Source organism: Pituophis catenifer, unplaced genomic scaffold (genome assembly GCF_029215685.1).
Source record: "Pituophis catenifer annectens isolate HBS135680 unplaced genomic scaffold, rPitCat1.0.hap2 SCAF_2, whole genome shotgun sequence".
In the NCBI taxonomy this organism is placed as follows: Eukaryota; Metazoa; Chordata; class Lepidosauria; order Squamata; family Colubridae; genus Pituophis; species Pituophis catenifer.
In genome coordinates this window covers 220,397,844-220,409,516 of record NW_027256882.1, presented here as the reverse complement: position 1 = coordinate 220,409,516, position 11,673 = coordinate 220,397,844, and the positions used below count along the sequence as shown (strand labels likewise).

The window sequence follows — 11,673 nt, the reverse complement described above, 5'->3', positions numbered from 1 at the left end:
TTCTTCAAAATAATTTTATTTTACTTTTTATATTGCTACATTTATTTGAAGAGAAATTGTACTCTCTTGTAATTTTCATCCATTTTGTATAGCTGCTTGAAAAGGGCAGATTAGAAACTGTTTAAAATGTTTCTTTATAAGGTTATAAAAGTGTATGAACTGCCTATCAATTTACCTTAGCTGAAACTAAAGGCAAATAAAAACTGTGCTAGTAAACACACAGACTGAATATTAGCTTGGATTTTAGCTTGTATTTCAGTACAGACTCCAAGGACAAAATACCTACATCCATGCCAGTTATGAATACTAACATTAGATTTGTACTTACATTCATTTCTATCCCAGAGACAATATGGGATTATGTTGGCTGATTTTTCTTTCACTGCTGGTGCAAAATACAACTGATGGGCATTCTCTCAATTAGATTCCAGAAAAATACACCATGTCTGCATAACGTGTTATTTTTAAAAAAATAGATTGTAAGGCTAAATCATTTTCATTTTTACCTAATATAAGCTTTACAACTAGTTATGTAGAAAAGAGCTAGTTTTTTTTAAGAACATAAAAATAAGACTGACTACTCTTGCATTCTTATCAGTACTAGAAATATAGTGTGGAAATTAACAATTCCATAGTGGTAGTTTTGTGCAAGGGGGCTGCGATCCCATAGAATCATCCTTTATGCAGAGAAGAACATCTTTATAATTTAAGCCATCAGAGCTGATAGTTTTTTATATTACTAATTTTAGTATCTAACCAAGTTGTCCACAAATACATTGTATGGGTGCAATTTTGTGCTTGGCGATTTGTACTGAAATATAGGAGCACAGATCTATATGGGAGAAAGGTCACAGAACGGACCACGGAAGCAAAACAATCCACTGACTGATTAGTCACTGGCTGATCCAGTCCTTCATTCCTACCTGACCTCTGACAATAGAAATCAGTGATGCTGGGGAATGCCGAAAAGGAAATCAGAATCTAATTTCTTGTAAAAGGACAAAGGAGAAGATATCATGGAATTCCCACTGGAAATGCCTCCATTCACAGAAAACAAATACTGAATCCAATTCAATACTTATTATACAATTAGCATCTTTAGAAGATGTTTTGTTCATAGCATGTACTGTTTTGGCAGTGTATGCTATGTGAATTTTAAATCTCAAACTTTTATATGATGGATGTATAACTTGTAAAATTTTACAGGGCTTTTGATCTCTGTGGGTCTTGAGTTTTTTTTTTTTTTAAGTATATATATATATATATATTTAATCAAGTCTGCCTCCAATAGAATCCATTTTTATTTATTTTTCATTATTACTATGCCTGTTTTCAAACCAGAAATGATTTCAGCTTGCACCCCAGGTGAAAAGTTTAAAAGAAAACAACTTTTTAGTTTTTTGTTTTGTTTTGTTTTTAAATCACAGTAGGAAGAAGAGTCGCTTTGTAGCCTTCACCCAGCCAGTGGTACTCTGCTTCACAACTACACTGTCAAGTGTTAAAAATCCTCCCCACCCACCCCAGAATATATAGATATATGTACGTAGTTTAAAAAAAAATCCCCTGTCCATCTCTTAGTACACAAAAAGGACCTCATCACACTGCAAAAATAGCAGTACCCACTTTGGTCAATTAAAACAAACAAACAAGCAAACAAACAAACAAAAAAGCATACATTAATCTTTTGTCTTTTAAATCTGTGTACTTACCTATAATAACCAATACAGCTAAAAGCACTACCTACATAGGCAAAACTTGGTATTGCATAAGTCGTATAAATTTGAATCCCCTCCCCCCAATATTAATTGGAAGATGAAAAAACATGAAAGATTAATAGAAAAAACACCAAAATACTGAAAATATTGCTGGTCGATTACAATTTTTAAGCGGCAACTATACACAGCCATGATATGCTTTATAAATGTGAGATAAAGTTATAACTGCTTAAAAAATCCATGATGTCACTTTTTGTTGTTGTTTTCCCATCTGGAGTACAAAATATTTTGTCATAAAAATGGTACAGATTTAAAATGATAATAAATGCAGCAAAACAAGTGTAGTGATGTCACTTTTTAGATTTCAAGGCAAGGCACGTTATGTGGACATTATATCTTCGTGCAAATTAGGATTACTGGATAGAGTAGTTTTTAATTATTCTTTTATAGAGACGTAGAGGCAAAATGTATCCGCCCATGCACAATATTGTGTATATGAGAAATCTGTCAAACAAGGCTAATTTCTGAGAGCACCATGCAAGTTTTCAGCACCCTGTCATTAGGCTTTTTAAAGAGTGCATTTTTAAAAAATATATTTCAGTTCCCTTTCCCACAACCCGACAACCTATCATTCCCATCTGTAAACCAGAAGCTATGCCCCTGTGACATGGATTTACCTCTCTCAGTCTCTGTCATGAAGGTTCTAGAGAACCTTTTCCATTATTTATGGGTTCTTGATCCAACCAGTAACTTTAAATAAATAAGATACCTCAAAGGAGGCAGAAGCTAAATCAACGTTAAGTGCTGTGTTTCAATTAATTTCCTTTTCTCAAGTAAATGATTTGTCTTGATTTAGTTAATGCCTTTTAATGACCCCTCCCTTTCAAAAGTGAGGGGAAAAATACATTTGTTCGAAATACTTTTGAAACTTATCTTGTCTTTTAATCCCCTTGATTTAGAGTCCAAGGGCTAAAGGACTTATAACAATTATCCCCTTTAGATACAGGTTTTAAATTGCACTTGCCTCTAATGTTTTCATTAGCATGGGGGAATTATTTTAGTGTCTTTCTCAGGTTTTTTAAACTGTCATTTGAGAAGATAACACTTTCATTTACCCAAAGTAAGGCATTGATTTTATAGAATGCCTGCTTATTTAAATGACTTCCTGAAAAATTTAAACTGGATAACACACTAAGAAAAGACTGGGTCAAGGACCTAAGTTAAATAAATTGGAGTTGACAACTAAAAGCTGAATTTTTTTCTTTTTCTTTGAAAAATCTTTTAGAAACCAGACTACTGAGGAAAAAAATGGCTTCTGGCCTTCCTTCTCCTGCAGTTCTGTGGATGCCTCCTAGCCTTTGTTTTGAGAGCTAACTAGGAATAGTGATCCCATGCGTATTGCGTAAACAACAAGAATACTAAACCAATAAACTAGCTTATCATGCAAATATTAAGGCATCTAGAAAGTCAGTTAAAATATATTGTCAGAGACAGAACATCTATTTCCCAGTGGATTTCATAGAACAAAGGCTACTCAGGAGGAGCATCTTTCCACGCATCAGTGAAATATCATCGATCCTCTCCCCCAATCCCGCTTTTTGTTGTTGCTGTTGTTGTTTTGCCATTACAGTTTCAATCTTAAGGGAATTAATGATTGTAAGTGCTGCAATTGCTGGTTTATGTTTCTTCTTTCTTCAGTTTCTTCTTTGCTTTTTGTCCCATCTTCCTTTCTTTTATAGTATTTGTTCAGTTTCAATCTCCCTCAGTTGCTTGTTTCTGCTTGAAGAAAAGGCTCTCCAATTATGTTCAAACCATAATTTTGGACATTTGTGGGCAGAATTGATGTCCTGTTTGATACTTGAAAGGGGACCAAGCTAGCCCAGGTACCAGGACTGTTAAAGGAAAAGAAAAAAGAAAGCAGAAAAACATTTAAAATGTTGAAGTAGCAACACCTTTTAATGAACGTCTGAAAGCCACCTGACTGAACAATAATTCTAACAACACATTTTAACTTCAAAGTGCAAATAGAATATTACACAGTGACTGATTACTCTACCAATTTAATCCTAAAACTAGCTGTGGCAAATGAGTAAGTGCTTAGTATAGGCTGCTTTCTGCCATTTAACACAGCCCTTGATGCTTGCAGAGTAGACTATTGTTCCTATCAGCACAAGCTTCTCTTAATAACAGCATTCATGTTTAATATGCAGGTATAGAGAAACAATGCTTTTTATTATTTTTTTCCTTTATGTGGGGAGACTTATTCAATGAAAACGAATTATAGTCAGCAATAGGATTCTTGTTGCAACACAACTTGACAACTTTAACATTTGCCTAAGTATTTCAAACTGCCCACCATATTGTAATTGTGTTAAAAAGGACCACACAAAGTATTTATCAGTGTTATTTATGAATCTTTGGAGAATGGTACATCTCTCATGTTATTATTATGCAAATCCACAAGATTTTTACAAGCCTCTAACTAGCTGTCTATTGATTAGGTTAAAAAATACACCACATTGGCTTTTGTATTATAACTAGATTTACACACTTATAGAGGAAATAAAAATTGCTTTAAAATGTAAAGTAGTACGGTAGTTCCTGAGATAGATTCGTGGCAAATGTAATGTAAAGCGGACTTAAAAGTATTTCTGGTCTAGAAGTCTTACAGAAACTAGACACCACCATTCAGTCCTATTTTCAGAATTAATGCCCGGTTAAGAAGACCATACAAACCAACTTAATAGAGCATGCTCTGTTATTTTTTTCAGGTCAAATAAATATTATTTTTTTTTAACTAGTATTATAATAACAAATTTTTAACAATTTTATGAAAACATGTAATAAGATATTATATTAAGTAACTGAAAGAATGTTATCTATAAAGTTAACAAGGAAAATTATTGACATACTATTGTTTACCTTACAGATTCTTTTCAGTCACTGATAAATGATGCTAGCCAAAGTCATATCTGAGCCAATACCTGAGACTTATTTCCTATATGTCAGACTTTAGTACAATATATGCCTTAAGAACAGATGCAGCACACATAGATGCTTAGATCAAAATTAGGCCTTTTATAAAACTTAAAGGTTATAATCAAGATATATTGTAGCTATTATTTTGTAATTTTTAATTCTAATAGATCTTGAAATTTGTCCATCATCTTTACCTTTTTAATTTAGTGACATATAGTTTACATATTTGCCCATTATGTTAATGCATAATAGCATTAGGCAAGGCAAAAGAAAAGAGAAACAAGAATAAAGCAAAATAAATTGAGGGTAGAACAGAAAAGTATTTAGTTTATATGAACAACATTCACTATTATTTTTCATAACTTTGCTTACATCACATCCATACACGGATTTATACACTACCTTTTATTCTTTTAACTTCTGTTCTATGTCTGAGGACATCATAAAATTCAACCAATTATAACTTACAATAGTTTTCCCTTCCTCTCTGTCCATTAATTCTTCTTTCATCTTGTTAAGGAATTCTGTGAATACATGTCTCTTCACTCAGTCTTTGGCAAAGGAGAGTGAGATCCCAGCTTCATTCAGTCTGGTCTATCACACTTGCCATCTTTTTTTTCCTTTATAACTTATGTTTTATTGATTTTATAGCAAATTCTCTTGATTGTTATAAGTTACTAAGAGTTGTTGAGAGTCAAGTGGCATACATGTTTTAAAGCAACAATAATAAGCCAATCACCAATGAAGCACTACCCTGACATAGTTGTAGGCAGGGGTGGGTTCTAAATTTTTTTACTACTGGTTCTGTGGCATGGGCGTGGCTTATTTTGTGATCATGGCGTGGTTTGATGGTCATGTGACAATTCTTTAGGATTCAACAGAGGTACTGGTCTGCCAGGCTTTTAACTGCTTGCAGAGCTGTACCGGTCCCATTTGTTTTTGGAGCGTTCCGGTCTACCCATTTGTTTTTGGAGTACACTGGTCTACCACCACACTGCCTTTTACCGCTGATCAGCTGTAAGGCGGCCCTTTGACGTGCCACAGCAAGAGTTTAAACAGATCAAATGTTCTATCCGATCAGCTGGGACTCGGGAGGCAGCAAACAGATTGGGGGCGGGGTCAGGCAGAGGTGGTATTTACCGGTTCTCCGAACTACTCAAAATTTCCACTACCAGTTTGCAAGGGGACAACCGGTAGCAACCCACCACTGGTTGTAGGTTTGCTTGGTCTGAAAAAGATGAGAGCTGTATCGGAGGTTTGACCACACTGGACAGGTCTCATTGGACAAGTCAGACGAAGACAGTGTCTCCCGTAAATAATAATATATGATGTAACTTATAGAAACTATAGAAGATTGGTCATTGCCTGGATCAACACGGACTATATACGATTTTGGAGATCTTATACCTCTGGTGACAAGTGGACTACAGGGTTCAGGGAACTGCTTGAACAATTAGAGCCAACAGCTCCTGCACTACTAGAAGAAAACCTGCATTATTTGTTCGAAACATACAAAGTCTTGGTAAATCAAGTCCAATGAGAAAAGAAGATCTGAAAAGAATGTACCCATTCTGGAAAGAGTAACATTCAGAATCAGAAGTAACAGAACAGAGGATAGCAGATTAATGTACTGTAGATCTGTCATCAGCAGAGAAAGCCAGCGTCGTTATTGAACCATTCTCATTCCCATAGAGATCCTCTACTCTACTTTCTCCTCAGAAAGAACCAAATCTTCTATCTGAAAAAAAGCGAAACTGAAACAAATCTGAGCATATGGAATACACAAAAATGACAGAATAAACTTGCCTCTTTGAAGCTTGTGACAAAAAAACTCTAATAGTAGCACAAGTATTAAAAGATGTCAATACTGAAATATTGAATATAAGCACCAGCTCATTGCAAAAAATACACCTACTGATGTACACAGCACAGCTGTAGTTATAACTGAAGGCCTTGGATGCAAGATCAACAAGCAAGAAAAAAAGCCAAATAACCCATTCTCAATTTGGAAGATCAGATTATAAAATAAGATCAGCACGCTAAGATCACATGCAATCAAATTAGAACAGAGGAAAGAAAAGAACTTGAAGAACAAGAAGATCAAAGAATACCTGTTCATAAAATATCACCTGGAGATAAGGAACACCAAAGAAGCACTGAAAATAATAAAGCAGAAAATAACAGCCATAGCCAAGAAAATCACTGATACTGAACTTGAATTGCACATTACAGATACAATTTCAGTCGAATCAGAAATGTTTGTACCAACCAATCAATGGAGAGACTGCAATGAAACAGCCAACACTGGACAAAGAAATAATATAGTTCTAGGCAGAGTTATCTGACAATCAAATAAGAATGCAGCTTGGATAAAGGAGATAGAAAAAGGGGGGGGGGAAATAAAGTTGAAATGAAAAAATGTGTAATAACATCAGAAATGGTGGAGAAAAGGAAGATCAAGAATTGATTAGCACCAGGTGAAGATGAACTCCATGGTTTTGGGTTGAAACAACTGAGTGATCTGCATCCATTCATTGCCAAGCAGTTTAACAACATACTGCAAGGCGTTGAAATTGAAGTTTGGTTAACATTTGGCAAAACCTACCTGATAATGAAAGATCTAACCAAAGGGGCAGCCCCAGGCAACTGCAGGCCAATTTCCTGCTAATCAACAACTTTCAAACTGCTAACTGATGTGGAGCTGATACAGCCCAAAAGCATCTAGTTGAAATACAAGCTTTCTATCTGAGCAGAAAGGAAACCATCCAAATAGGATCAGCTTCTACCTGTCAAGATGATTTTAGAAAAGTGTTACGAGAAGGAAGACCAACTTGGACGGAGCTTGGATTAATTATGTTCAACTCCCTGTCACATGACTGGATAATCAAATTACTATAAATAATGGAAGTCAGTAGAAACATCAGAATCTTTGTGCAAAGATCAATGGCACAATGGAAAACACAGTTGCTTGTCAATGGTGATGGACTTCTCCATATTAATATCAAGAAAGAAATCCTCATGGAGACTCTCACCACTACCGTTTCTCACAGTAGTGATTACTCTGTCAACGATACTGAACAACTCAAGACATGACTATTAAACATAAAAAAAACATCTGCAGGTTATCCTTTACATGGGTGATCTGAAACTATATGGAAAAACATCACCTGAAATGGAATAGCTGTCCATTTATAGCCAAGATACTGCAAAGAATTTAGACTAGAAAAATGTACCAACTTTACCACCAACAGAGGAAAATGGTGAAAACTGAAGGAATCAAGCTGTCCTATGGAAAAAAACATCACGAATCTGGATGAAGAAAATCAATACAAATACCTAGGCATCCTTCAGGCTGACAACATCAAGTGCACTGAAGTCAAGTTGAAGGTTAGAAGTGAATACATTAAGACAGTGAAGAAGATCTTAAATCCAAACTCAGTGGAAGAAATATCATCAAGTCAATGGATAATATACCAGTTGTGAGGTACACAGCTGTAATTTTGAACTGTACTCAAGCTGAAATAGAAGCCCTGAATATGAAGAGCAGAAGACAATGAAACATGCCCTTCATCATCTGTGATGTGGACAGACTCAACATCTGTCGATTTACCAAGAAGCATAGATGGGCATGGAATGTTGAAAGTACACCAGACAGTTGAAGAAGAAAAAGAGGTATTGGAAGAATATGTGAAGGATAGTGAAGAAGATGCATTAAAGCTAGTATACCATGTGGACTTACTGGATTGGGGAGAGACCAAAATGGCCTATAAGAAAGATCAAATATAGACTAAAGAAGAGACATGACAACACGAAGTATTACATGGCCAGTACATTAAAAAAAAAGGCAAAGTAGATAATAAAACTTGACAATGGCTAAGAACAGGAAACTGGAGAAAAGAGACAGAGGGGCTAATTCTTGTTGCACAAGACCAAGCCTTAAGAACGTATATAAAGCCAGAATTGAGAAGACAGCAACAACTGACAAATGTTGTTTATGCAAAGCAGCTGAAGAAACAGTGGACCACCTAGTTAGCCACTGTAAAGAAATTGCACATACTGATAAAAAATAAAGGCAAAACAAAGTAGTAACAATGGTGTGCTGGAATATGTGCAAGAAACACTACTTTCTTGTAAGTGTCTGGGATTTTAGAATTCAAGCAGGCAAGCATTTGCAACACAACATGCCAGACTTAACAATTTGAGATAAGAAAAACAAAAAAGAAAATCTGGAAAGTGGACATTGCAATACCTGGAGACACCTGGAAAAAATATCCCAAAATAGAAAAAGCTGGAATCAGAAGTAGAACAACTATGGCAAAAGAAAGCAAAGATAGTACCAATAGTAATAGTGCCTTGGGTGCAATCCGAAAACTTCTGGAGCACTACTTGAATGCTATCAGCATTGACAAAATCACTATTAGTCAATTGCAAAAGGCAGCAGTTTCATTTGGAACAGCTTACATCTAGCAACATCTTTAATATTAGGAAATAATATCTGCCTGTCCCAAATCCTTGGGAAAAATTCAATAGATACACAAAAATGCCATGACCAATCTAAATATCCATCTGACTGTGCAACCCATAACAATAACAATATTTTATTTTACAATTCAACCCTTTGCTCTATAAGACAGAACCATCTAAGCATACCTTCTGGTACTGTATATAGTCCACATTCCTTCTTCATTCATTTACCCTTGACCTTATCTTTTGTTGTTTTACCAAACATACTTGTAAACTACTCTATTCCTTAGCTATGAAAGCCATCTGTGTGACTTTAGGCTAGTTACTCTCTGTCAGCCAAACCAGCTCACAGGGTTGGTGTTGTGGGGAAAACAGGAGAAAGAAGGTGTGTTCACCACCTTGAACTATTTGTAAAAATAATAAAGGTGGGATACAAACCAACCAACCAACCAACCAACCACTAAATAGAGTAGACCGAAACATGTTCCTATATCAGTGATGGCTAACTTTTTTGCCATCACGTGCCAAAAGTGGGGGGGGGTTTCCGCGCATGCATGTGCCCACACCCATAATTCTATGTGCCCTGCCCCCGTGCATGTGCATGCGACCCCCCCCATGCTCCTGGCACGTGATGGCCCGGTAGTCCCGGTTTTTGCTCTCCCCAGCCTCTAGAGCCTTTCTAGGAGTCTGGGGAGGGTGAAAACTGCCTCCCCCCCGGAGGCCGGAAACGGCCTGTTCCCTACTTCAGGTAGGCCCAGAAGGCCCAAAAATCAGCTGGCCGGTGCATGCATGCGTGCCGGAGCTGAGCTCATGTGCCCACTGATATGGCTATGCGTGCCATCAGTGGCATGCGTGCCATAGGTTCGCCATCATGATCCTATATGCAACAATTTTCACTTCTTTCAATAGTCATTCATACAAATGAATGAATTCTACCAGGGCCTGGTGGCGCGGAAGACTAAAGCACTGTTATTAACAGTTATTAACATCAGCTGCCTGCAATTACTGCAAGTTCAAATCTCACCAGGCTCAAGATTGACTCAGCCTTCCATCCTTTCTAAGGTAGGTAAAATGAGGACCCAGATTGTGGGGGCAATAAGCTGACTTTGTATAAAATATACAAAAGTATGAAGGCTATTGCTTAATGCATTGTAAGCCGCCCTGAGTCTCCGGAGAAGGGTGGCATATAAATCAAATTAAAAAAAAAAACAAAACTTAACTGGGCTTCTTAATTTTCTCCATCTTTTTGTCCAACAAATCTAACATTTGTTGCAAATAATTTTCATTCATTAATAAAAGAGGAATTCAGTTCTCAAAACACTTCAGAACTAGTTAATTTTTTTACACATTTATTCACATTTTATTAAACAAGCAAGAGAATATTACACATACTTCTCTTATTCCCTGCATAATACCGAACCGTTTGCCAAGAATTTAATCTCTTTTCATACATTCTTCTATCATATACTATTATTTACTTCACATTCAGCACTGAACTTTAAACCACATTCTTGCAAAATTCAAGCCTATTTGCTTTATTATACACTTCCACTGTGTCAGTCTATGCACAGTAAACTTTCTCACAGATATAAATTGTCAATGAAGCAATAAAGGAAAAAAAAACTCTGGTCTGCCACCTTCGTTTGGCACAAGGTTCACCATACAGCCCAACATCTTCTCATGAATACTTAAGGAAACAACTCCCTATACTTCATGCATTGCCCACTTGCTATTACTACTTTGTTCTCTGTGAAGGAAATCAACTGCATTCTCCAATCTTCAGGCAAAGATGCAGTCTTTATACATATATTAAATAAATCTAAGTGACTCCATTAGCAAACCACATCTGTATTTTAACATTTTTTGAAATTTGAATATTTATGTTTTACTTTTCAATGTTTTTATTCAATATTAACATAATATTCATTTCAATTCTTTTTCAAAATCTTATCCTTTTACTTTTCAATATTATTTTCACTACTAGCATCCATTTCAATTTTTTATCATTCCCCCAGAAACCTCTAAAATATTTCTTCCAACATTCTTTCACTTCAATTCATCACAAATCATTTCATTACATTTATTTTTAAATCCATTCACTCTGCCAAATGCTTCATTTTAATTTTCTTCATCCCCTTCTAATAATTCTGCATTTTTTTCTCTATACAAAATATATAGTATCTTTCTCTTACACTCACTTTTTGCATTAACATTCTATGCTTTTTTGTACAATCATGGATTTTTTAATTTCATATTTTACCAAATATTTTTCCCATACTTACTTGATTAACTCAATACGCTTTTGTGGCAATTTATGACATTAGTCATTTTGTTCTGTTTTAAACAGTTATAACCAGACTCAAGGTTGACTCAGCCTTCCATCCTTCCGAGGTAGGTAAAATTGCTTAACGCATTGTAAGCCGCCCTGAGTCTCCGGAGAAGGGCGGCATATAAATCAAATTAAAAAAAAAAAAAAAAAGAAGACCCAGATTGTGGGGGCAATAAGCTGACTTTG

The 11,673-nt window shown here is 35.7% G+C and overlaps 1 protein-coding gene across 5 annotated transcripts in view; it reads right to left on the bottom strand.

Annotated features, from left to right (window-relative positions):
- Positions 1–2,868: 2,868 nt before the first annotated feature.
- Positions 2,869–11,673, bottom strand: part of NFIB (nuclear factor I B) — a 223,769-nt gene continuing 214,964 nt past the window's right edge. For 3 of the 5 annotated variants that reach the window (XM_070938595.1, XM_070938596.1, XM_070938598.1), the window contains one exon: positions 2,869–3,607. In XM_070938595.1, coding sequence (XP_070794696.1) covers positions 3,478–3,607 — 130 coding nt within the window. In that variant the 3' untranslated portion in view covers positions 2,869–3,477. The remainder of the gene's footprint in view (positions 3,608–11,673) is intronic. The other 2 variants (XM_070938597.1, XM_070938599.1) reach the window with 1 other exon arrangement.